Source organism: Poeciliopsis prolifica, unplaced genomic scaffold (genome assembly GCF_027474105.1).
Source record: "Poeciliopsis prolifica strain line A6 unplaced genomic scaffold, Auburn_PproV2 SCAFFOLD089, whole genome shotgun sequence".
NCBI lineage: Eukaryota > Metazoa > Chordata > Actinopteri > Cyprinodontiformes > Poeciliidae > Poeciliopsis > Poeciliopsis prolifica.
In genome coordinates, this window is record NW_026562464.1 from 1,248,897 (window position 1) to 1,276,861 (window position 27,965).

Below are 27,965 nucleotides of genomic sequence, written 5' to 3' on the forward strand. Positions count from 1 at the left end.
ACTGTGCCGTGTAGAAAACATCTCAGGTGGGATCTCTCTGTTATGCCAGTAACGTTGGAAGCCATCAGGATCATCAAGCCAAAACTTTTTCTCATCAGAGAAGACAACTTTCTTCCACCTTTCAATGTCCCATGTTTGGTGCACCCTTGCAAAGTCCAAACGGGCAATTCTGTGGCGTTGAACAAGACGTGGCCTTTGAAGACGTTTTTGTTTCTGAAGCCCTTCCCTTGCAGATGCCGTCTGATGGTTATCGGGCTGCAGTCGGCACCAGTAATGGCTTTAATTTGGGTAGAGGATCGTCCCTTGTCTTGATGGACAGCCAATCGGATCCTGCGGTTCAGAGCTGGTGAAATTTTTTTGGGTCTACCGCTTGACTTTTTTGTTTCATAACCCTCAGGATCATTTAAAAATGCAAAATGACTGTCTTACTGCGTCCAACCTCAGCAGCAATGGCACGTTGTGAGAGGCCTTGCTTATGCAGCTCAACAATCCTGCCACGTTCAAAGTCAGTGAATTTTTTTTTTTGCCATCTGGAGGTCTTGACAGTGTAAAGACTTCACAGAACATGACATGGAATCCAGATTTTTGCACAGCTTTTGGCTTTTAAAGACTATGGTCTTAAACTTTTGATCAGCTGAAAAAATCATGTTTGAGTGTAAATGCAGTTTTCAGAAAATTCCCTGCTCAAATGTTTTTGTCTCTTGCACTAATATTTTCTTTTAACATTGTGAAGCTCTACTTAGAATCTTCTTAAGATTCAATAGTGCAAAATGCAAATTCTTGCAATTTTTTGACTGGTCTTAAGATTTTGATCAGGAGTGTATATATGTAACCGGATCCGATCTGCGTTGTGCTGGTTTTAAATGATCAGGCCGTGGTTCACCTTTAAAAGGGTTTATTCTGACAAGAATAACAAATAGAAATAACCGTGTTACAGGCTGCCCGCTTCAAGCCCTACATAAACAAAAGTACATAACAGAAATTAACTTAATAAATCTATAAATAAACTGGATGTATTTAGATACAAAATAAATAATACACACCTCTCCCACAGGACAACATGACAAAAGGGGAGGGTCTAAGGGACGCAAACATTTTAAAGGTAATACCACAGAGGAAGAAACAAAAGGGGAGGGGCTTCCGTTCTTAAAGTAACACAGTTAAAACAATAACAGAGATTTTCAGTCAGGTAGGAACCCATACAAATAACCAAAGAAAAACATTTTGAGAAATTCTAACAACATATAAATTCAACCAGGTTACATGTATGTATCTATATATATATATATATATATATATATATATATATATATATATATATATATATATATATATATATATATAATATATATATATATATATACATACACACCCACGCACGCGTGTGTGTGATTTAATTTGTCCTCTGACATTTTTGATGACCACATTCCATTCTGGTAGGTGGCGGTAAATGTACCTTAAGTTGGTTGCCATCCGCCAATAAAGCACAAAAGAAGAAGAAGAAAAGAAGAAGAAGAAGAAGAAGAAGAGGAGGAAGAAGAAGAGTTCTAACGTTGACGACAGTACGTGAAGTGTGAGTAAAATAAAATATTGAAGCGGAAATGTTTCCATCTTTAAACTAATAAATCGGTGAACCACGGCTTTTCCAGATAAGACTAAGAAAATAGAGATGAGTAGGAAAACCGCGAGTTTTTTCAGGAGGAAAACTGAATTATTTAACAAACCGGTGTTCTGTTTATCTGTGCTTTCTCGTTATATTTCTATACCTTTAGTGTGTCAAGACAGCTAGTCGATCTACCTTAGTGTCAATGTTAAATACTGATTTCCGATTATGAAATATAAGTGACGGGATTAATTGGCGCTTCGCAATGACAATGTAGCATTTGAAAAATATGTGAACCATGAATCTTTTCTAAAAGCATCTGAATTCCCGTTTAAAAATACCCGCTTTTGTAAATGCACTAAAATCCTTCCTGAGAATACATACATACATTTAGATGCACTAAAATATCTAAACATTGTACTAGAATCCTACCTTCATAAAATACACATCTACAGTAGCACATGTTGATCTACCAAAATCTATCAAAATTTCCTACCTGGTAAATAAGAACCAGGTAGGAAGGTGAGGGAGGCCTTCCTACCTGTGGGTAGCACATTTTGCTCCAGATTTTTTCATTTGAATATTGTTATAAAGCCAGTGGTGGAGAAAGTACTCAAACAATGTACTTAAATAAAAGTTTTTTAAAAAAAACCCACCACCAACAACAAAAAACAGACAAACATGCACTCTAGTAAATGCAAATGTACTGCATTAACATTTTTCCTTGAGTAAAAGTAAAAAAAAAAAAAAGTACTGCCTTTTAAAAATACTTAAAGAATTAAAAGTACTTCAAATTAAAAAAATACTTCATTAATTCCACAGGGAAATTTGCTCATCAAGATTCTTCAAAGAGCCATTGAAGGTGGCAATGGCTGTCGCCCGGAAATATCTCCTGAACACACAGAACCTGAAGAAAACTGACTGAATGTATTACATAATGGCTAATACTAATGTAATAAGTCTGCATATAGTATTTAATTTTAATACATCAGTAATCTGCCATTTTAATGAACAAAAAAGATAATGCATGTTTTTATTGTGTTTACTTTCTGTGACAGATTAGATTTAGATTTAATCTGACTTTAACTAAGGACTCTAGTAGTCCTAAGGACTCTAGTAGTCCTAAGGACTCTAGTAGTCCTTAGTTTAACTAAGGACTCTGCTAGTCCTTAGTTAAAGTCATTTTCAATAAATTAGAATATTTATGAAAAGTTAATGTTTTTCAGTAACTAAGCTCAGAAGCTTAAAACATCAGATAGATTGAGTCCCCACAAACTGTTTTAAAGCTATTATTTGTTAATGATGATGATTTGTTGTTTGCAGCAAATTAACATGACTTTTCCAATTAAGATTACAGAACAATTAAACAGAAACCTTGATGCAGAAATGTGTGTTTTAATGAAAAATATTTTTAATACCTGCAAAATTGTTTTCAAAATCTGACAAACGAGCCTCCTCGGAACCCATGTTCTAATTTATTAAATATGAGAGTAAATGTTAATATGAAATGGAGATTACTCCCTTGGCACTAACATTCATTTAATAACCAGGACATGGAGAAGTTTAACGTTACCTGGGACATTCATGGCAGGAGACGCAGTGCTCCATGTGCCCACAACTGCAGTAATCAATGTTACTTGCCCTTTCGTGGTAGTGTAACATAGTTGAAATGGTTCGGTTAAAATTCAACTATGTTACACTAGCTTTTGCTGATTGCAGTCTATTTCGACAATATACTTGGTAAGATAACATAAAACATCCTTAAAAACACCCAAAAGTTAGATAGCATTTAACAACTTAACTTACCTCAATATGTTTCTGTTTCAATGGTGAATTTTTGAAAGCTAAAAGTTCATGCTTTTGGGGGAAGCAAAGGTGGAACAGTTTTTTCAAACTAACAAATAAAAAAAGCACAATGTGACTTTGATGCAACACAGGTGACGCAACACTTTATATAAATGTAGTAAAGTAGAAAGTTCAGCTACTCAGTGTAAACTGTAGTGGAGTAAAGGACCCATGATTAAATCTGCTTAAGTACAGATACATGAAAATTTACTTAAGTACAGTAACAATGTATTTGTAACAAAATCAAATCAAATTTTATTTGTATAGCACATTTCAGCAGCAAGGCATTTCAAAGTACTTTACATCATAAATACAAAAACACAAAGTCATGCAACATAAAATAAGCAATACATTGTTACATATTACGTTTCAAATAGAATTCTAAACAGGTATGTTTTTAGTTGAGATTTAAAGGAAGTCAGGGTTTCTGCTGTTATACAGTTTTCTGGATTTTTGTTCCAAATTTTTGGTGCATAGATGCTGAAAGCTGCTTCGCCTCTCTTGGTTCTGGTTCTGGGGATGCAAAGCAGACCAGAACCAGAAGACCTTGAGAGGTCTGGAAGTTTGATACAACAACAGCAGATCTTTGATGTATTATGGTGCTAAACCCTTCAGTGATGTGTAAACTAACAACAGTATTTTAAAGTCTATTCTTTGAGCTACAGGGAGCCAGTGGAGGGACTTTAAAACTGCTGTAATGTCTCTATCTTCCTGGTTTTAGTGAGAACTGGAGCAGCAGCTTCTGGATCAGCTGCAGCTGTTTGATTTATTTGTTGGACAGGCCTGTGAAGACGCTGTTACAATAATCAATGCGACTAAAGATAAACGCCTGGATGAGTTTCTCTAGATCTGGCTGAGACATTAGTCCTCTAATCCTGGAGATGTTCTTCAGGTGATAGAAGGCCGAATTTTTAATCGTCTTTATGTGGCTCGCAAGGTTCAAGTCTGAGTCCATCACTACTCCCAGGTTTTGGGCCTGATCGCTAGTTTTTACTTGTAATAACTGAAGCTGTGCATTGACTCTAAATCGGTCCTCTTTAGGTCCAAAAATAATGACTTCAGTTTTTGTTTCTGTTCAGTTGGAGAATGTTTTGGCACATCCACACATTTATCTGTTCTAAGCATTTATTCAGTGATTGGATGTGGTCAAAGGTCACCTGGTGACATTGTAATGTAGAGCTGTGTGTCATCCACATAGTTATGGTAGCTAATATTTCCTGTTATAACCTGAGCTAGTGGGAGAATATAAATATTGAATAAGAGGAGTCCTAGGATTGAACCTTGGGGTACCCCACATGTGACCTTTGACCTCTTTGATGAGGAGTTTCCAATCGAAACAAAGAAATCCCTGTTCTTCAAACCAGTCGAGCACCGAACCGGAGAGTTCAACCCAACTCTCCAGTCGATTCAGTAATATGTCATGGTCGACAGTATCAAAGGCTGCACTGAGATCCAACAGAACCAGCACTGTGGTTCTCCCACAGTCCGTATTTATGTGGATATCATTAAACACTTTTAGAAGGGCAGTCTCTGTGCTGTGGTGAGCACAAAAACCAGATTGAAAAGAGTCAAAGCAGTTGGTCATCATGAGGAAACAATTTAATTGTTTACACATATTTTTTTCAATAACTTTGCTGATGAATAGGAGGTCAGAGGTCGGCCTGTAATTCTGCAGTAATTCTGTAATTCAGATGTATTTCCAATTATCCAGATTGTTCATTTTTTAGGAGTGGTTTGATGACTGCTGTTTTCAAAGCCCAGGGGAAAACGCCTGTAGCTGAGGCTGCTCTTAATTTGTAGGATTGTTGTGGCAAAAGTAATGCTGAACTGAGATCACCTAATACGAACACTTAACGAGTACTTAACAAACTTAGACTATTTAAGGGGTCTTTTGAACAACGCCTGATGTGAGTGATGAGTTACTATTTGGATCAGATAAGTAGCAATAACAGGCAGGACTTTCTTAAAGACATGTGTGGGTAGGACATCCAGACAGCAGGAGCTTGAACTTAATTGAATATAGAAATCACAAGAGGTGATGACGATGAGGAGGACCAAAGAGCTTGTGTTTTGTTGCTGCTGCCACTTTCAGCTTCATAAAAGAAACAATGAATGACACTACCTCTGGTTAGACTGTGTGATCTGGTAAGTAATTCTATAGTTTTGTGTCCCATTCAGCAATAGGGTCCAATTTTCTCTGGTTGTGGTTTCATGTTCAATATCGGTGTTCTAGCTCTTAGCATTTTTAGTTGTAATGTCTCCATTAATTCTTGCTCTCGGTGAAGGCGGACGCTTTTTTTCTTTGTTCTCTCCCTGCCCATGTCCTCCCTGCTGGCACTGTTTTTGTCCTGTCTTTTTCTTTATTTTTGGAGCCTTTCTTTTCACATCCTCCAAATTTACAAACTATGGATCTGGTCAACCAGTCTCTCAATGCAATTGATCAAATGTTCTCAAAGAGAAGACTGTCCTGCGGGGACACACCCAGTGGAATTGATTTATTCTTGAAAACAGGATTTCTGCAGTTTGGAAGTTGCGGATACCTGATTTATTGACAAATTGGTGACGGACTTGGCTGAACTCGCGAGCACTCAGACTGTTGGTGTGGACAGAGATGCAAGTTGGATGTGAGTCTTGCTGAGACAGAGTCCCTAAGGACTCTAAAACTCAAGAACAGAATGGAATCAATCTTGGAGAAGTTTCTAGCTTCGATAATTGGATTCCCAATTATCCAATAATTTGGATAATTGGATTCCCAATTCTCCAATAATTTGGATAATTGGATTCCCAATTCTCCAATAATTTGGATAATTGGATTCCCAATTCTCCAATAATTTGGATAATTGGATTTCCAATTCTCCAATAATTTGGATAATTGGATTTCCAATTCTCCAATAATTTGGATAATTGGATTTCCAATTCTCCAATAATTTGGATAATTGGATTTCCAATTCTCCAATAATTTGGATAATTGGATATCCAATTATTATGCTTTAAAGATCAGTGTAGACTTCACAGAGTCTACACTGATATGAAGAGTCTAAAACAATGAGGGACAAATTATTATTATTATTATTTTTTCTCATAGTTTTTCGCAGTGCTAGTATCTCACATTTTTTGACAGTAAACCGACAAGAAAGAGGGAAAGAAGAGGTCGCCGGGTCCGGGAGTCGAACCCGCGACGTCCGCATCCCCTCCAAACGTGGGGCGTGCTAACCCCCTGCACCACCACAGCACACCCAACACGAGGCTCATTATTTAATGGGCCTGTTATTCTACCTAATGTTCATGCCCCTAACCGGGATAATGTGGATTTTTTTAGCAATCTTTTTTCCTTTCTTACCAGATCTTGAGTCACACAACTTGATACTAGCTAGGGACCTGAATTGCACTTTGGACCCAACATTGGATTGTTCCAGCCCAAAAGTTGCCACGCTTAGTAACTCAGCCCGTTGTATTAATGCATTTCTTGAAACATACGGAATCCATCATCCAAACAGTTCCCTTTTTACTCACCAAACCTGCACCAAAACTACTCAAGGCTTGACTGCTTTCTAATTGATCAGAAACTCTTGCTCATGGTTACCCACGTCTGAACAAAGGTTTGTTGACTTTATCAATGTACAAATAGATATTTTTATTGAGTTGAATAAGTCGCCTGAGATAAGTAATGCTACACTTTGGGAAAGTCTATAAGCATATCTGAGAGGTCAAGTGATATCTTACATCGCTGGTGAAAATAAAAGGAGAGCTAAATGGGCTTCAGAGCCTATTGAACGAATTAAGAGCATAGATCAACTACATTCAGTTTCACCTTCTGATGACTTATACAGAAAAAGAGTCCTACTTCAAACAGAATTTGATTCAGTCACTAATATAATAGCCGTAGACATGCACATGAGGTCACATATCACCTATTATGACTCTGGGGATCGTGCCGGCAAAATGTTGTCCCATCAACTTAAACAGTCAACAACAACACTATTACAGTGATAAAAGGCTATTACAAAAATGAAATCTAGAAAGGCCCAGATGGGTTTTCCATGGAATTTTTTTTTTAATTCATACAAAAATTAGACCCTTTACTGCAAAGAGTTTTTAGGGAAATATTAGATAAAAAGGCTCTACCTGTGACTAAGATACAAGCAATTATTTCACTGATGCTTAAAAAAACCTAAAGACTCCTTGCTCTGTGAATCATAACGTCCAATTAGTTTGCTATGTTATGATTATAAGATTTTGGTAAAGGTCCTTGCTGGCAGACTCGATGTTCTTCCCAAACCTATCCACCCAGACCAGATGAGTTTTGTTAGGGGGAAGCAGATATCCAGTAATTTGCGACGTCTCTAATGTAATCTATCAGTGTCATGATGTCAAACCTGAAGTAGTGATATCCCTTGATGCCCAAAAGGCATTTGACAGAATTGAATATTACTTTTTTTTTCTTTCATTACACTCAAAAATTTTGGATAATGGCCCAGTATTATGTTCTTGGATCACCATATTGTACACAGCACCTCTTGCGTCAGTACGAACAAATAAGTTCACTTCTAGTTTCTTTCCTCTCCGCTAATTTAACTGGTGTGCAGAGAGGTGGACAAGTAAACAAACTGTCCCTTTACGCTGATGACCTCCTTTTCTTGTCTAAACCCAGTACCACAATACCTATTGCTCTAAACCTAATTGAAAGATTTGGACAAGTTTCTGGTGATAGATTGATTCTATCAAAAAGTGTTATATTCCCTATCAACGAAAAGGCACGTCAAATGGCCTTCCATAGTCTCCCCTTTATAGTCAGTAAAGATAGTTTTGATTATTTGGGTGTCCGTGTAACATACGACTACAGTTGCTTGTTGAACAAAAATTTCACTAAGGCACTGAATAAGGCTAAATTAGACATGGAGAAGTGGTCAAAACTCCCTCTGTCTCTTGTAGGAAGAATAAACTCAGTCAAGATGACAATCATGCCAAGTTTCTTATATCTGTTTCAAACCATACCAGTCTTTATTCCTAAGAAATTTTTTAAAGAATTAAACAAACATATATCTGTGTTCATCTGGAATAAAAACATTCCAAGATTTCAAAAGGCATATCTGGAGACATGAAAGAAAGAGGAGGGTGCACTATTCCTACCTAATTTCCTTTGCTATTACTAGGCAACCAATATCCTTAAGTTTTTGTACAGGTTTATGAATCAGTCGGATGCTGAATCTCCAGATTAGGTCCACCTGGAACAACATTCTAGCAGTCTAGTTTCGCTTAGTTTTGCTTATTAAGGTCGCTGGGCCCCGAAGTCGAACCCACAACTTTCTGCGTTGAGGACTGAGGCCTCCAAACATGGGGAGTGCTAATCCCCTGTGCCACCACATCCTTAATAGATCAATCCTCATGCCACTTTCAGAAGTGGCACGAGAGTGGCATAACTTTCATAAGAACCTTTTTGAAAGAGGCAAATTTATTTCTTTTGAACAGCTAAAAAGGCGCTTCGGGGTCCCTCAGGGTAATTTCTTTAGGTGTCTCCAAGTACACAGTTACGTGAAAGCTAATTTTTATTAACACTGCCTCGAATAACATGAATTGATGAATCCGACTGATAAGGGCTTAGGATCAGCTATATATAGCAAAATTTAAAACGCTGCATCCCCATCACTTAGACATCTGAAAGAGTTAGGGAACTATTTACTGATGCAGCCTGGCAGGCCGCAATCTCAAGACTCCACTCGTCTTCAATTTGCATAGTCTGCTACAGTTTAAGGTGCTGCACAGATTACACCTGTCCCCATTAAACTACCTAGAATGTATCTTGGCGTAGACTCATCTTGTGTTAGGTGTGGGCATAGCCCTGCTGATCTCAGTCATATGTTCTGGCTTTGCCCCAGGCTCCTCCCCTTTTAGGAGTCAATCTTCAGGACAATTACATTTATATGCAAGAGGAATATTAATCGAAATGCTCCGACAACACCTATATCAACGTAACAGACCAATGCAACAGCATTTGTTACGCTACTTGCAATACGCATAATATTATTCAATTGGAAGAGAGCTGCTCCTCCGTCTCATAAGCAATGGATAGAAGATGTTATGTTTCATCTAATGCTTGAGCATCTGAAACATACAGATAACGACTCAATTCAAAAAGACAACATCCATGGGAGTGCTGTGGTGGCATAGGGGATAGTACGACCCACATTTGGAGGCTTTAAGTTCTCAACACAGCCGTTGGGTTTGACTGCCACATGTCTTCCCCCCCTCTCCTTTTATGTCAGCCTACTGTCATATAAGGAACAATAGTGCCTGCAAAAAAATCCCCATGGAGGAGGTCTGGGGAGGGACAATACAACATCACCTAGTAGCCTTTTCTTTTGTATTTTGAGACAAAGTCCTCCTGAGCATATAGCCCTTCCACATGTCCTCTCTTCTTCCCCTCCATCCCCTTCTCTATCCCTTCCCCTCTTTTCTGTTACATATATGAGGTCAGCACCTTTTGCCTTTTTGTTTTTGTTTCATTGTTATTACATTTTTAAAGCCAACAAAAAGATTTGAATAATAATAATCATTAGTAGTCATGTTCCAAGTCTACTGCAGAAGAGACAAGAGAGCTGAATAGGGTGCACCACCCCCCACCACCACAAAAAAAGAGAGCAAAAGAAAGGAAAACAAAAAGTAGAAAAACAACAACAATAACAAAGTGAACAACCATCCCTCTGGTACCCCTGTCCCCGCAGCACTTACCACAACCCCATCCCCAAACGATGAAGAACCCAGCGGAGACTCCACAAGGAGATACCTTGAATGAATCCTTATGATTTTTAGCAAAGTCGTAGCAGAAACACTGCAGTTTGAGCTCCCGCAAACTCAACAACATTCAACAATGTTACACACATCTGCTTGAGTCCAAAGTATAACAAAGTAGAAAATGGTAATTACAAAAAGAAAACATAACCTCAGTGAAGCAAAGTCAGTGATAATAGTCAATAATTGTAATATGTAGCTGCTTATTCAGAGTTGTGTACCTTTGCAAAGTTCTCTTATGTCTTGAATAACCTGATGAAGACGCTGGCTTCTTCTGGTGAATTAAACTTCTCCGTACCATTGTGTGTAACCCAGAGTCGTGCTGGATAGAGCAGACCGAAACTAATCTCCCAGATCTCGCGAAGCTGACAGCAGATATCATTAAAGGCAGTGCGGGCCATCCTCAGCACATGGTCAGAGAAAACCGAGAAGTGTGTATCTCCAATTATAAACCGCTGCTAGGTCCTGGCTTGAGCTGGTTTTGAAAATGAGTGGCATTTCAAGCCAGAGTGCCTATAGCAGCTTGTTCTCATAGGCCGAGGAAGGAGTGCCATCAGCGAGATCATCCAGGCAGGAGGGAGAGTCATCACGAGGCGGGGATGTAGCATGAGAAGCAGGCCTCTGTTGTTGTACAGACGATTTGACTTTCTGAGGCATTTTGGTCGAGAAAAAAGCTGAAATTCGAGTCGCAGGAAAAAAAGCACACCAAAAGAAAAGGCTTAGAAAACTAATAAAAATGTGCCTAAAATAACAATTATTTCTAGTTGCTCAGCCAGACACATCTGACCCGTCATTCCCTCCACCGGAAGTCTAAATTCTAAGATTTAACTAAAAATAAAGAAATAGCTCCTCAATTTATTAAATGCTAATGAAGTCTTGCTACAGTAGTCTGTAGCTAAGCGAACTATGCTAAATGGAGGCAATCTCTCACAGTCTACCCATCTCTTAGAGAAAAATTGACACTCTTGTCTTTTTTTTTCTCTCTGTATTTTTGAAAATATGATTTTATATGTCCGTAAGACTATCATTATTCATTGTTAGTTATTTTATATATATTTTTATTACTTTATTTTAAATTAATTGTGTTACGCGTGGACAAACAAAATGTTCCCACCTTAGGGGATGAATAAAATGTTATCAGGCTGCCCTGGGTTAAAAGCCTCTACATCTCTCGTAGTGACCTACCGCTTTCTGTTCTCTTCTATGGCATTAAACGGCATTAGGATCCTGACTGATCTGTCTCTGGTTGTGCGGATCTTGTTCCAGGTCCAGGATGGGGCGGTCCTCCAAAGACAAGCGGGACATATACTACCGTCTGGCTAAGGAAGAGGGTTGGAGGGCCAGAAGCGCTTTCAAGCTGCTGCAGCTGGACCACCAGTTCAACCTGTTTTCAGGTGAGACCCTACCCTCAGGTCACCAGAACCACAACAGGAGAGGATTAATACAGCATATTTTATTTCAATTTGTTGTTAAATCCTTTTTGTCTTCCAGCTCGAAACAGAGTGCCACTACCTCCTGCTCGTTTATTCTTCATGTAATCCTTTATATACAGAATAGAAAACACCTAGCTAAAAACAAATTACTAAATGGATCCCACCGCTCGTTCCAATATTCAAACTTTGCATCAATTTTGCAATCTCACTGTATTTGCTTCTACTTCTTTCACGCCGCTACTCTGTTCCAGCTTCTCTTTCATGATTACTTGATCAACTTTACTTCTTAGTAACAAAATACAGCCCATCATTATTTGTTGAAGTTTTGAGATTTCCAATAACAAATAAATCTAATGTTGCGTTTTATTTTTTTATGTTTGTAACCTCATTTCTTTTCACATTCTCAGAAAAGCCAGTTTTGGACATTTCTCTGACATTCGAAAAAATATGATAAACTTATTGTAGCATAACTCCGGTTCTACTTGGCCGATGAACACACTTTAAAAACTGGTGTGTAGTTTATGATGGGCACTTTAAGCACAAGTTGAAAGTGGGTCTTTGGGAGGTGGAGTCTTGCTGCTATGCCGTCCCATCACAAATTAGACATGTTAAAAAGACACATATGGCTTAGCAATTCAGATGCCTGCTGCACAGATTTGTGACACTTATCATAATATTAATTATAATTGGCAGAATCAAATTAAATGTTCCGTTTGTGGGGCATATGGACCCTAAGGGCTTGTGTGTCGATACTCGTGGATAAAAAATGTATGCTTTCTGAGGGGGAAAATATATAAATAAATATCATAGAATCTATATAATTACACAGCCCTAGAAAAGATGACTGTTTGCTATGAACTAAATACACAAAGATATTAATACTGTTGTTTTATCAACATTGATATCGTTTTCACTACATCCACTAAGTTGAACATATATCATCAAATGTAGATGAACCTGGTTTCTATGGAGACATAGGAGCTCTGCTTCTGTTCTGTGTGTCAGGTGTGAACCGAGCTGTGGATTTGTGTGCAGCACCAGGAAGCTGGAGTCAGGCTCTCAGCCGCAAACTCAGGTCTCCTTCTACTGTATTCTACATCTTTAGAAAACTGTCCAAGATTTCAAACCCACAAAAACGCTTGAAGTTTATGTTGATCCTGCCTAGATTCTTCTTTTTTTTCCAATGCAGAGGCAGAAAGGAGGAGGTGAAGATTGTTGCAGTGGACCTGCAGGCCATGGCTCCTCTGCCAGGAGTCACTCAGATTCAGGGAGACATTACAAAGGTGTTCAACAAATCCACAAATAATCAATGGATTATTTCTCTGGGTGCACCAATTACAGTTTTTGTTGATATGATTTTTGTGATCTGAAATGTAATTTAATATAGCAAGAAAGTTACTGAGGTGAGGGGATGCTGTTACTCATACTCATGTTTTCCTACCTCCAGGTGTCCACAGCTCAAGAGATAATCCGTCACTTCGAGGGGCAGCCAGCCAACCTGGTGGTGTGTGATGGAGCTCCAGACGGTCAGGTCCCCATTCTCCCGCCTGACCTCTCTGCTGTCATCTTCTGAATTTCCTTCCTGTTTTGTCTCCATAGTGACTGGACTCCATGATGTGGATGAGTATATTCAGGCTCAGCTCCTATTAGCTGTGAGTACAGAGGTGTTGTCCTTTGTGAGGTTTGGTGGTGTGAAACTGACATCTGTGTTTTTCAGGCTCTGAACATCACCACTCATGTCCTGACACCTGGAGGAACTTTTGTAGCCAAGGTTGGATCATTCTGTCTTCCTCCAATATTTCCTAAATTCACACCTGTCTACCGTGAACAGGTGTGAACGAAACAGCTGCTTGTCTAATCAGAATTTTAAAGTCTAAATTCACAAACATAGTTTCCCCCAGAAAACTTGCTAAGCCTGATGCACTCAGGCAACCCACTGCAGTTTTGTATGGCTTTGTATTAAAACATGTAAAGTTGACAGGAAATGTAAACTATTACTGGGTACTTATTATGTCACTAGAAGGTATTGCTGACAATTCCTAAACTCACAGCTATAGCATTTTATAAACTAATCAAAAATATAAAATTTAAACAAATAAAACACAAAACTAAGCTTAAGATCTAATAAAGTTTTAACCTTCCTTAATAATAAGGTATTTAGCAATGTCTCAGAGCTATTCGAAACAACCCTTTAAACAGGTTCTATACATAACAACAAACAAGGCTGAATATATGAAACTGGATGTATCAAACACACTATTCAGTTTCCTGAATTAGTAAAGCGCTCCGTTAGCTTTACAAACATTGCACCCCTGAGGGGATTCGGTTAGCATCGTCCTTGGAATAACAGTTCCAAAGATGGCGGCTCCCAGAACCAGCATGAGGAATAGGTTACTCACTGCACCGCGAGTTACCAGTTTTTAAATGAACGGCAATAAAATTGCTCCAACTCCGGTCCAACAGTCCGTTTCGGCTCACGAGCGTGGTTCGGGTCTGCAGCTCCAAATCCCAAGCAAAACGCTCCAACTGGTTATCAAAAAAAATTACAGTCCACAGCGGAATTGGCCGAACCTCGACCATGAACAGCCGCCAGACTGCCAGTACGTAGCAGCTTACAGCGCAGTTCAGTCCATCACAACCAATCAAATTGCTTAGATTTGATTTTGCCCTTGACTGACCAGTAAGGTAGGGACAAGTGAACTTGATTCAGTTACTTGCAGTAGTAAATAACAGTTATTAACAAACGCTACATTTACTGTGTATTTTAAGCCAACAAAAATTACCTGAAGTTATATGTAATATAACCTCTAAGGTAGTATAACCTTAGAGGTTATATGTAACCCCTTTCCTTTTGGAATTGTCACGGCAGACGCTCTCGCCAATGTTTTCACACTCATCGATCTTTTTTGACATCTTTGGCAGTCTTTCTAATGCAAATTGTTTCATTGGTGGAGTAATACTGACCCCTACTGGTGAATTACAGAAATGGTTTCTAAATAGTGACTGCTGATGAATGATATCCTTTCTATTATTTCTAACCAAAATCAATGAATGTTTGTACTCTAACCCACAAAACAAAATTATATATATATAAAAGAAAAACTTATAACAATGTATTTTAAAATAATTAATATGTTAACCTCAATAACATAACCTGTATTTTATGGGCTGCTGTGGTGTTAGAGGGGCTAAGTTGATGTCATCAACTCACCATTTAAATGTGATCAGGACTGTTCTATAGAGAGACATAGGAAGTCTTATGCAGCTGTAATCTTGCATTTGGAAGTTATTGAATCTTGATATTTCATGGCAAATAGTCAAAGTTTGTCGCTTAGCCACACCCACATGCTTTGACCTAGGATAATTCCTATGACAACTTTTTACCTTTGATCCCTCAAGTGTGTTGAGTGATTTTTAAGTCTGTATCTGAAAAACTGTGGGACGAGTTCGATCAGATACGACCTCCATAAAAAAGAGAAAATGACATCTTTGATCTAAAATGGCTGACTTCCTGTTGGGTTTAGACCATGGCTCCAAGAGACTTTTTTTTTACGTCCTCACAAGATACACGTGTACCAAGTTTCATAATTGTAGGTTAAAGCATGGCTTGGGGCTGATAATTTAAAGTGTTCTAGGGGGCGCTATAAAAAAATTAGGGCACGCCCAACCAAATTTTGTGATGGATTTCTGTCGGGGAATGGATGAGGATCTATCCTAGTGAGTTTGGAGCAGGGTTAGGGGTTAGGGTTAGGGTTAACTGTGGAATTGAAAGCCAAATGTATGGCAGTGGTCACAGGTCACTTCGCCACGCCGAACTGCTCCATCGAAGCTGGTCGGGGTTGGAATCCTCAACACACCAACATGTCTTCTGTCTCTGGGCACAGTTTCATGTTGATGATGAGGTCAAATAAGATAGCAACCGTTCACAGTAAAACATGACACTTCCTATTGTCAGGGGGCGTGGCCTACGTGACGTCATCATTCAACCATTGGGTCTGTAGGAAACCCGATGATGATCAATCACAGTAAGTTTGGTGACTGTGAGTTTTTATGTGGGAGATACAATAGTTTATTTTTTTCATGGTGAGTAGGTGAACTTTGAACCCTGGTAACGCCCATTCAGCATGCTCAAAAACTCACCGTTTTGATAACTTTAGATGGGACATGCCTTATGAACAGACTGACCAAGTTTGAAGCCGATCAATCAAAATTCCAAGGAGGAGTTCAATCAAATATGAAGGCTGTAAACGGCAAAAATAGGGTCAAAATCGGAACTTCAATCCAAAATGGCCGACTTCCTGTGGTACTTGCACTAGACTTAGACTTGTACTTTATTGATCCCTTGGGAAGACTCCCTCAGGAAATTGAAGTTACCAGCAGCTTACAAGCAAAAAAGTGGCAAACAGTGAGCAAAAATTCAAAAGAATACAAGAAATACAGATTAAATACAAAGGTACACACTAAATGTGAGTAGCCAAAACCCTAAATTAAGCAAAAATAAGCAAGGAATAAGAATATAAATACAACACAAGAAAATATTGGAATTTGGCAGATAGATTGACCAGTGTAATGGTATTGCACTATGTGGTTTGGCCTGATAAGTATGGAGTTCACATTTGCAGAAAAGTACAACTACTAAAAAAAGTACATCACTACTCCTTCCCTCTGTCCTGTGTCACCTACCCTCCAACCCTCCAATGAGGAGTTGTACAGTCTGAAGGCGTGGGGAACAAAGGAGTTCTTGAATCTATTGGTCTGGCACTTGGGAAGCAGCAGTCTGTCACTGAACAGGCTCCTCTGGCTGCTGATGACGGCATGTAGAGGGTGGCTGCTATCGTCCATGATGTCCAGCAGTTTGTTCAGTGTCCTCGCCTCTGCCACCGTCACCAGAGTCCAGCTTCATGCCGACCACAGAGCCAGCCCGCCTGGTCTATGACATCAATTGTAAATTTTGAGCTTCTTGGGGAGGTCTACAATTATACCAAATTTCATATCTCTTCGATGAAGTAAAGGAATAGCAAAGGGTCCTTTGAAAATTGCTAGGTGACGCCGTTGAGCCGTTCTTTTTTTTTTTTTGTGGCAATTTTTACAATGACCTTAAAATACGAAATTTTGAAACTCCCGTGGCATGTCCACCAAGTTTGGTGAGTTTTTGGATATGATAAAGCCCCCAAAAAGGCCCCTCTTTATGGGGGTGGAATAATAATAAAAAACAATACAAAAACAATAGGCCTTCGCAGCGTTTTGCTGCTCGGGCCTAATAAGAAACAGTACAAAAACAATAGGCCTTCGCAGCGCTTTGCTGCTCGGCCCTAAATACTGATTACACTCCAGTTGCATCCCACCATCTCAGAAAAAAATAGAGAAATTCAGAAATAGATGCTTCAGATTCATAATCATTGTAGTTAAAAGAGCGTTTTCAGTGTGTTCCAGTTGTTAGTTCACTTGGCACATTCTTGGAAGAAAAAAGTTTTATATCGAAAATTTTAATTTTTGATATAAAAAATGAGTAATCTTTAGGAATCATGGACAAAATTGTGCACAATAATAAATGCTGTAAAACGTCACAGATAACCTTTCAGCTCTTTATGTATAAGTTTTAAGAATTTTTCAGTCACGATCAAAACTATCAAACAGCTATGAATGTTTGATAGTTTGAATTACTTGATGTCACTCCTGTTATTTTTGCAAAATAATTATTTTATGCAAAAGAATTATTTTCAATTTTTCTGGAGGATTTTTTTGATCAGGCTTGAATATGACGAGGACCAGTCAAAATATTGACTTTGCCTTCTTACTGTGCAATTTTACAACCTGGTTAAGAACAAAAATGTCACCTCCATAAAATGCCATAAGATTTTTGTTCTGCTTTTTAGGAAATGTCCAAGTTAAGTCCCAATCACAATGATCAAATGTTTTATTGTATTTTTTTTACTTTTTAAACAAGTAAGTTTGGGTAGATGGGGAATGTTTCTAATAAGTTTTTGACATTGTTACGGTCCGACCAATTAGGCACAAAGACAAAGGTATATATACAAAAAAAAAATTCTATTTATTTATTTTTTTAAATCTTAAAGGGCTTTCAACAAAAATGGGCCCAAATGAAATCAACTAAAACATACCTAACTCAGCATGACAAACCAAAAACTGACCTCAAATAATGAACACACGGGGGAATTTATACATAAATGAGGAGGGGTGGGAGAAGAGACAAAGACAAATAATGCTAAACATAATTAACCAATACAAACTAAAACATTTTGACAACTGTAAAAACAAAATAGCCCAACACCAAAATGTTTTAGCAATTGTTTCATTAGTGGAGAGTGGAAGAATCTTCAACATCAAGTCCCCTGCTTACAACAGCCTGATGGTTTGTTCCACATCCTGGTTTGCCTTTCAACAGTCCTCTCTCCCAGCCAGTCCTTCAAACTCAGCAAAACAAAATAGTTAATAATCTAAATAAACATAAGGTATTTACTAAAAGTGTGCACCCAAATTAGTAAACAACCCAATGCAATAACCACCACCAAAGAAAAAATTTAATTATAAATATATTGTGTGAAAACATAAATAAATACCAATACTGGGGGAGAAATGGGGAAGAGATGGAGGAATCTCCATCTCTCCCCCAAAAGCTTCACTTTTGTGTAGCATTCCATTTTATACTTTGGCTTTTAAAAAAATAAAAGTACCTTTAACTTATGTTTAAAACATTTCTAAACATATCCCTGCATTACGAGAGGTTGGGTTTGTACTTTCATTAAAAATTGTAATACGGCTTGCTTGTTCTGATTTTAACTGGTTCTGAGAAGAGTTTGTTGAATCAAATTTTCTTCCCGTCAAGAGCGGTTAAAATTGGCTTCTATTATGAACCAAACAAAATCAATTGACAGTCCCATTTTAAACTAGCTTTAGCATCTCCCATGAAAAATTTAGCATGGCTAGTGCTACTAATCCAACCAGCAATGTGTGTGTTTTCAGTAGAAAATGCAGAGCAAACCTTAAAAGGCTGCCAGAGTTTCCAAACCCTACATGTTCCATGATTGACAGCATGAAAGCTCAAATGAACGTGACTCCACATTGGCTGATTGGAAATACATTTGTTGCTTGCTTTTTTCAAGGGTTACTTTTTTTTCAAGTCACTAATTTTGGTGTCAAATATTATTTTTTTATTAATATGTTAGGTTTTATTTGTGTGATGCAGTTTTTATTGGAGTTATTAAAACAATAAATCAAGCTGATAGGCTTAATTTAAACAAGTAACATGTAAATAGTGATGTGTCTGTTCCTGTCTTGTTTCAGATCTTTAGAGGTAAAGATGTAACTCTACTGTACTCTCAGCTGAAAATCTTCTTCAGCAGTGTGACTTGTGCCAAGCCTCGCAGCAGTAGAAACTCGAGCATTGGTGAGCCATTACCAGTTGGGACTAATTACAGAGCACCTTCAGCTGGAAATCTCTCCCTCTTTTTTGTTGGGTGAATTTTAAGGCTGCGGGATGCTGAAATAAATAGATAATCTATTGTTTTATTCCTCTTTTTTTCTGTTTTCCTCATTGATCCAAAGTGTGTTGTTGTTTGTGCAGAGGCCTTTGTGGTTTGCCAGAATTATTCTCCTCCAGAGGGTTACATCCCCAATATGTCCAACCCTCTGCTGGACCAGTCATATGGTAACTATAAAGCCTTTGACAATGCTGTGTTCCAGGGGCGGCATTTACTTGAATACATCTTCATGCATGAGAGTGAATATGAGAAATAATATTGGTCACTTTGTCTTAAACTAATTATCTATTGGTTGAAGCTCCTGGCAAGACATCAGTAGTCAATGCTGGATCAATATGTAGTACCTTGCAGATCGACTCTTGCTCAGAGGTTCAAGATTACCATATTACTTGTATTTGTGTGTATTCAGTCTGGTGTATGCTCTCTGTCCTTCAGATGTGGACTTCAACCAGCTAGACGGACCAAACCGTGTCATTGTTCCCTTCATTGCATGTGGAGATCTTAGCGCCTTTGATTCAGACAGAACTTATCCCCTTCAGGTGAGGAGTGGCATGATCAGATCTGGCATTCATCTTTAACTACAACCACAAAAATCCTCCAAACAGGAGAAAAATGTACTGAAGTTCTTGGTTATCCTTTTGTGTGTATTTAATGCAGACTATTTTCACAGTAATGATGTGAATCTGAAAGATTATGGATGTTCTGGTCATACATATGAGTTGTTAAAGGACAGGAATTTGCTAATGGTCTGTTGCAGTCCAACCCGTTTTCTGTGAACATCCTTGTAAACTAGGGGAGCACAATAATTATCGACCTACTAACAGGAAGTTAAGACGTTTCCTTGTCAGTCCAATATCATATTAGCACCAATAATATATTCTGTGGTGTGGTGTTTTTTCAGTGTGGTGATTTATTTATCTATTTTTTCAATCAAGAGCCTGAATGAGACCTCTAAGTGGGATTGGTCTAATTGGAGAAAACTGGAAATAAATCATTTTAAAATAACCCTCATGTCAGGAAAAATTTTAATAATTGTTAAAAAAAATAATATATTAATTGCCCCAGCATGTATAAATATAAACAGAACAACTCTGAACTGGTCATTTTCAACACCATGTGAATGAATGAACAGAGAACATGCCGTTTGTAGCTTGAAGTTTCTTTAAACTTTGATAGGAAAAATATTCCTGGTCTAGTTGTACAGACTTGTCCAATAGATCTGGTCCTGATCAGCAAAATAATCTAAAGAATGTCTTTTTTATTTTTGACTATTTTCTTTGTGCAGCTTGATGCCAGTAAAGAGTACCAGTACATTCCCCCCACACAGCCACCTATCCGGCCTCCATATGACCAGGCCTGCCACTTGCGCAAACACAACTTGCTGTCCAGAGAGGATGCTCCTCCCATCAGTCCCACCCAGAGCCGAGAAGAACAGGAACCATAAGCCAAGACCTCATGACCTTTAAGTAGTGCGAGTGGGAAAAGGCCCTAGACATCCTGCAGATCATAATCTATTAAGTCTTCCTGGTTCTTCAAGCAAGCAGTAGGATGTTTTAATGAGTTGACATCTGGAAAAAAAAGGCTATGACATCTGAAAAAGAAAGGCTATTTATAATAATGATGTCGTTTTTTACTCAAGAACTTTTTTAGAGGAAAATGTGGGAGATCTGAATGTTGCAAGTCAATAACTCAAAGCAATTTGCTGGATTTCCAGAGATGAAGTTGTTTTTTTTTTTTTTTTTTACAGATTTAAATAATGAACTGAACTTTACTGCATTGGATTGATAACTAGAATCAGTTGGAATGTGTGTATGATTGGATTGAATTGACTTTTTTTGAAGAGTGTCTTAAGATTACATGAATTTGTGCTATGTAAACTGAATTGAATATAGTAAATATTGCAGCAAAATCCATTGTTGAGTTTAAACATTGAAATCTTTATTTCGAGTGTTAACTTTTAGTTATAGAGCGCTGTATACACTGAACATCATCTAAAGGCACAAACAAGGTTTGCATCCCAACCTTCATCCATCACTTGGACCTGCTTATCCACACACAGTGGCTAGGGTCCTTGTTTCCATCTCAAGCAGTGATTGGATGAGAGGCAGTTAAAATACTACACACACTCATACCTACATGCAAATTACAGAGATAAGTTTTCAAACCACTGTCTCAAGACTGGCAAAGCATTAACCATTTTTACGGATCTCTCCACATCTTTCAACCATGGTATTATTTCAGCAATAACATTAGCTCTATCAACAGGTGTTGTAGGTGCCTGGACTGGTGTGGGAGGATCTTTTGGTGACATCCCCACATCAGAATGGGAAACACTGTCTCTTTTTCCAGCATGAATAAAAATAAAAGAAAATTGTCAATTAAAGTCTACCTGCTGTCTGGAAACTTTCCCCATTTTTGGAGGAGGAGCTTTCTGCAATTTTTAAACCAACTGCGTTCGGAGTGTTATGTTACTGAACTCAACTAGACTTGGTCAGTCAAAATGTATTTTATTTTCTATGAGAGATATTTGTAAGATAATTTAATTTCATTGAAACTAAAAGCTAAAGTAGTTTTATGTTCAAAACCCGTGGAAGTAATGGAAGAGCTGTTGTGGGTGAAGCATGTTCCTTTTTTCAGTATAGGAATCAAGCTGGCTGTGCTGATAAACACAAATAACTCATAGTTCTTATTGATGTCTGGAGAGGGAACAGAACTCCAGGATTGGTATCAGTACATTGGTGAGTACATTGCTTTATTCAGAGCAGAGTTAAAAGAACTTTTGTTATGCCTTGTTGGTTATTAAACCAGGCCTTTTTAAAGTTCTGCTGGAAGTTGGACCAAGAAATTCTGGGTCGATTGCTTAAGCGGATTCTGCTAATGTAACCTTTTTAATTATAATGGCTTATCATCAGCTCTCCGTTGTGTGAATACAAGACCAGGAAACAGGATGAGACAAAATGTGGTTTATCTGTATGAAACAGAATATAAAATAATCAGAAACCAGGTTCATCACAGGCAGTACAGCACCTCGCGCCCATCTCTCATGAACTGGCCAACAGCCGTATTTTATACATTAACATTAGACAGAAATACAAAAAAAAAAAAACAATAAATAAAACAATATGTACCTGTATGAAACAGAATATAGATAATCAGGGACCAGGTTCATCACAGGCAGTACAGCACCTTACAAGGAATATTATTTTGTATTAGCATCAAACTAACAAAATATTTTACAGGACCGTTACAATGTTCTCAGTGAATCTACCTCGCACTCATCTCTCATGAACTGGCTTCACTATATTTAACGCTGCCAACCACCAGGAGGGGTTGCTGTTTCACCCATTACACATGAACCCAAACTTGGAAGTAATGACAAGTGGAATTTTATACAACGTCTATGTTACACTCCCTCCTGCCGAATTCCACTTGCCCCATTACAACAAACAAAACTAAACAACAATAGAAAAAAAATCAAGAAAGAGAAAGAGAAAAAAAGTACAGTGTCAATGGGCAAGGTCCAGGTACAAAAGCACAAATTGGACTAAGACCACTATTCAAATGTACAGGAAAGCAATACACAACCACTGTTTCCAAAGTCGCTTGTGAAGTACAATCACATCCAATTCACAGTTACAAATATCCAGTCACTTAGACTATTCCATGGGGATCAGTATGAGAAAAGGTTAGCCAAACCCTACCTACATACATAGGGTGAAAAAAATGCCCCATTTACATATTTTGTTAATATGCAACTGCAAATGCACCTCCCAAATAGCAAAACAGACATGAAATATTAAAATTGTTACAAAACATCAAGGTCAAAATTTAAACACATAATGCATCATTTCAATAAGTCTAGTCACTGGTTTTAACAACAGCCCAGCTCTAGCTCTACAGACAGTAGCATCATCAACTACTGCCATTGTAGCAGTGCTAGTAGCAGATACATGAGTAAGAGTGTCAGTAATAGGAGTCAGAGAAGTCTCTGGGCAAGCCATTTGGACTGCTGTGCAACTGGAATCTGCTGAACTGCTATCCATCAAAATAGCTCCATCAGAGGGTTGTAACTGATCAAGGACTGGCTGGGCTAAAGGCAACACCCTGCCCTCTGATAGGGCATTAGTAGGTTCCGTGGCTCCCTCCAGCACAGTGCCCATCTTCTGCATCTGTCTCGCTGCTTGCTCCCAAAGGTAGGTCAGATATCCACGCTCTTGTTCTAAACTCAGCTGAGATAGAAATAACATCACTGGTTGGTGACCACCCAACACTTAGGTTAAGTGAATTTGATGCCAGAGACAGAACAGCCTCCTCCTGGTAATCCTGAGGTAAAGGCAGAAAGTTTATTGACATTATCAGGTTGCGGTAGACCACTTTTACTTGGCCTGCACTGGGATTCTGGATCCTGAAGGTGTGGCTCTCATCATTCTTTCCAACCACCACATACACCGTTCTATCCCAGCGGTCAGCAAGCTTCCTTTTTCCACGTTCTCCTTTGTTGGCCAGCAGCACTCTGTCGTTCACTTCCACTGGTACTCCATGAACTCTCCGGTTGTATAGCTCAGTGTGACGCTGGAGCTGTTTAATTGCTGTTGACTAAGCTACAGCCATAGCCTCTCTCATGTTCCTTTGCAGGGACTCAACATAGCAATCATAGTCCACCACCTCCGAATCACTGAGTACTGAGCCAAAGATGATGTCCGCCGGAAGATGTTGCACCCTCCCAAACATGAGCAGGAACGGTGCATATCCTGTCATCTCATGCACTGTACAATTGTAGGCAAATGTCAGAGATTTCGGGGTCTGAGGCCAATGATGTTTAGTTTGAATCATGTTGCCTAGAGTCCGTTTCATTCTCTCACACAAGCCATTCCGCATAGGGTGATAAGGCAAAGTGTAGGACTTTTGCACGCCCGCCACATTCAGCAACTCTGTAATAAACAAACTCTCAAAACTGGCCCCCTGATCAGAATGCAGTCGCTTGGGAAACCCATAGATGCAGAAATAGTTGTTCCACAGCTGGTGTGCGACTGTTTAGCTGACTGATTGGGGCACAAGAACGCATGTGCCATCTTTGTGAAGTGGTCAGTAACTACGAGCACATCCAGTGAACGGTTTGAAGAATCCTCAGCAGTCCAGAATCAATACTGACAAGTTCCAGAGGTTCAGTCAAAGGAGCTCTTGCTTCTGGCTCTGGTGACTTGCTGACAACACACCGTCTGCAGTGTTTTACATACTCAGTAACATTGTGCACTAGGCCAAGCCAATAAAACCTGTGTCTTGTCAGGTACAGAGTCCGTTGCTGACCCTGGTGACCAGCCTCATTATGAACGCCTTGTAACACCTTCTGATGCAGTGAGCGGGGGACAACAAAAAGGTAGGACTTATTGTGAAAGGGTTTTTAGCTACCCAGTACAGAACTCCATCTCTCAATGCAAACTTTTCCCAGCCTTTCAAAAGCTTGAGGACTTCTGACGACTCCTTGACATGTTCCCTCCTGGAAGGTCTCCATTTTCTTTCTACAAAGAACCAGGTCATTTCTCTGCCTGTCCTGCAACACTTTAAGTGAGAGCACCTCCGAGTTGAGCTGTGGGGTTTTCAGAACAGTCTGTGAGAACGGTGGCAGGAGAAGAGCATGAGGGCACACCACAGGACCATTTTCACTGCATCCCTAGAGTACAGCAGCAACCTCTAGTGATACTGCTCCTGTCTTAACAACCGCCACACCCTGACATATCTGTGGGTCACACTCACATATTCAGGGGGGTTGGCTGACTAGCTAAACACCTTCTGGATTCTATTAGCATCAACCACTGCGGCCTCTGCCAGCAGCTCGTCATAAGGCACTCTCGTCAAAGGTTGAGATGTACTAGCCTGTTTGAAGGGCTCTCTGCTTAGGGCGTCAGCCACCACATTCTTTGATCCAGGGATGTACTTGATGTTGTTAAGAATTAAAAAGAGGAATAACTTGATTTAGCTCTTTAATTAATTCTTTGTCCCGAATTCCTGTGTCTGTGTAAGTGTGCAGAGAGAAAAGAGCAATCATACGACGTCAGACTTCAGATATTCATAGTTTTATCCAGAGAAAATCAATGCAAGAAGAATGTTACAATAAGCATCTCACCTAGAATATCAAAAGTCCAAGACATTACAAAACAGAGACAAAGAACTGAGTAAAAAAAGACGAAAGAATAACAGAAGATGCATCCTCCGGGAAACTCTCACTCAGCACAAAGAGATTCCAACTTCTGTTGTGAAACAAACCATTTTTTATAGACTGCATATTCTCCTCATTTAAATATATGCATTAGGAGGTGTGTTCTTTTCCTTTGTGTGGGCTGTCTTAATGTTAATTTTATTACCTCTGAGACCCAACCTCCGTACCAGGCTCCGACCTGATTTACAGCGTGGAACTGGAACGTTATCTCTGCCTCAAGATGCTTCAACAAGAAAGTAGTTTGTATTTTTAACCAAGCTTGCACAAAATGTAATGCTAAATAATGACTATAAGTTTGGATCTAAGAAGTAACTAATTCAAAACATGCTTAAAGAAATATATTTAATTCTAATATAGATAAAATTATTTATATAAAGTTTTAAGATCCTAGTGAACTTTTGAACCATGCTAAGGAATTTGTTAATTGCCTGGCAGACAGACTCTCTGTCTAAAGAGATTCTAGGCCTGTCTTTTCTGTAGAATCCTCCCTAAGAATTTATATAAGTTCAGAGATTCAGCAGTTGTTTTAGTTTGGATCTTTATCTAAATTTATGTGAATGTAGAGTGTACTTTAACTTTCTATGGTATATTTCATATGTATCAAAACTATCCTGTGCAGTATTGTGCTAATTTAAAATATTATTTCAACAATGTCAAACTGGAATCGTGCCAACTTACCAATCCACCTCTGCTCATACGTGTCCAGCCGAGCTTTGGACAGGATGTAGGTTAGTGGATTGTTGTCTGTCTACACAGTGATTCAGATTCGGAGTTAGCTAGCCCCAACACATTTGCTTTGATGAAGTCAACTCCGCTAATGAATACTTATTCATTAGTGGAATAAGTGCTGAAGAAGAAGAACCTGCTGTTGTATATGACAGCAGTGAAACCGGATTTGGGCCCTGTGAGCTCACCTTCTTTGCCTGATGCATTTGTCTCAAAAACTGTGGATAAAAGAGAAATATTGACAAGCGGAACATGCGTTATATGCGAGACCCCGATATACATCTATGACAACTCAAGGTTTGGAGTGGATGCCCCCAAGAAATTGACATATTATCTGTGTCTCGTGCAGAGCCCAGTACTTGGAGTCACCAAGGAAGAATGGTCTTTTAAACCTCAAAACCAACAGGACGACTTATGTCTCAGCAGTGAACCCGCAGGTCTCCATTCTCCTCCTTCTTGGACTACCAGTGGATCTTTTAAAATGGCAAAATTACACATTTACACACAATCAGTTCTTTTACTCCATCTCTTTCCCTGTCTTTCTTTTTCTCTGCCTGTCTCTCTGTATCTGTCCTGTCCATTTCTAACAAACAGACAGGAGGATAGCTACTATGAAGGAAGGTTCAAAGTTTCTGTCCACTAAATCTGTCCTTTTCACCCTGTCTGTCTTTAACTGACATAAATGCAGTTTGGAAACTTTGACATTTGGGTACTTTTGTTTTATTAAAGATTATTTAATTCATTGCATTCAATGTAATACCATGCTTGTAAATGGGCGACTGTGGCTGTGTGGCAGGGTTGTCATCTTGCAATCGGAAGGTCGATTCCAGCTTCCTCCTTCCACATGTCGATGTGCCTCTGTGCAAGGCACTTAACCCCAAATTGCCTACCAGTCTGCATATCGGTGTATGAATGTGTGTGCGTTTGTGAGTGGGTGGATGTGACTAGTGTAAAGTGCTTTGAGTGGTCAAAATGGCTGGAAAAGCGCTATATAAGTTCAGTCCATTTACCAAATGTATCAGTTATGTTTTGAGATCAGAGTATTTTTCATTTTGGTTGCAATGCTTTGACTTCTGTGTAACAAGCAAATATTGCTGTTGCAAAATACTATATTTTGTTTTGCTTCAGTTGGTCAGATTTAAATTGACAATAAAATCAAGTAATTTTAAAATGTACTTGTATATTTTTTTTAAATTAGAAGAAAAAACATTTTTTGAGAGTTTGGTAAATTAAATTGCAAGTTCACATTTAAACTTTTAAAAGCTAGCAAAGTATGCAGTTTAATGAACTACTGCTGCTACTAAGTTACTGTAAATTTGAAAATTACTTATTTAATCATTCCCCATTACAGTGTGTGGTAGGCTGAACTATTTTGAAGTTTCTTGTTACTAATTGAACACTGACTTTAAAGGCTTTGTTTAAACTATTAATTTCAACTAGCTTAAAAGCATGTTCTAATGGGTTGCCATATGGCAAGAGTTTTTGTAGTAAAGTGCCTGCACTGCACATGTAAGAGAAAATGGATAACAATTTTGAAAATACAGTTCTGTTTTACCTTCTCTAATTGTTGAGTGTTCTACCCTTTCATCCAGTGCTGTTTTACAGCACTTCAGTTAATACCACTTAAAAAATGTCTTTGGAATAACGTAATTCAATCATGGAAAGGATTTACACACGATTAAATGGCTTTCTTTCAGCACGAAGCATGTTTGTTTAGCTAACTTAATTTTCATGAGTTGAATCAACTTAAGTAGTGTGAAGGTACCACTGTAAAATGAGGTGGTTTCAAATAAATTTGCCTTCATCTTAATCAAGTAAAGTTATTTAATTTGGTGCAATATAATTTGACT

General features: G+C 38.6%; 1 protein-coding gene across 2 annotated transcripts; it reads left to right on the plus strand.

The window, feature by feature from the left end:
* Positions 1-1,510: 1,510 nt before the first annotated feature.
* ftsj1 (FtsJ RNA 2'-O-methyltransferase 1) lies at positions 1,511-21,560 on the plus strand. 2 transcript variants are annotated; one of them, XM_055022704.1, is made up of 11 exons: positions 1,511-1,573; positions 11,504-11,631; positions 12,676-12,745; positions 12,860-12,953; positions 13,118-13,196; positions 13,270-13,322; positions 13,388-13,501; positions 18,976-19,078; positions 19,256-19,339; positions 19,608-19,711; positions 20,458-21,560. In XM_055022704.1, the coding sequence occupies exons 2-11, from the start codon at positions 11,511-11,513 to the stop codon at positions 20,614-20,616; spliced, it is 981 nt and encodes a 326-aa protein (XP_054878679.1). In that variant the 5' UTR covers positions 1,511-1,573; positions 11,504-11,510; the 3' UTR covers positions 20,617-21,560. The 2 variants fall into 2 exon arrangements, with proteins under 2 accessions (XP_054878679.1, XP_054878680.1); XM_055022705.1 differs by having other exon boundaries at positions 13,388-13,441.
* The last annotated feature ends 6,405 nt before the right edge of the window (positions 21,561-27,965 follow it).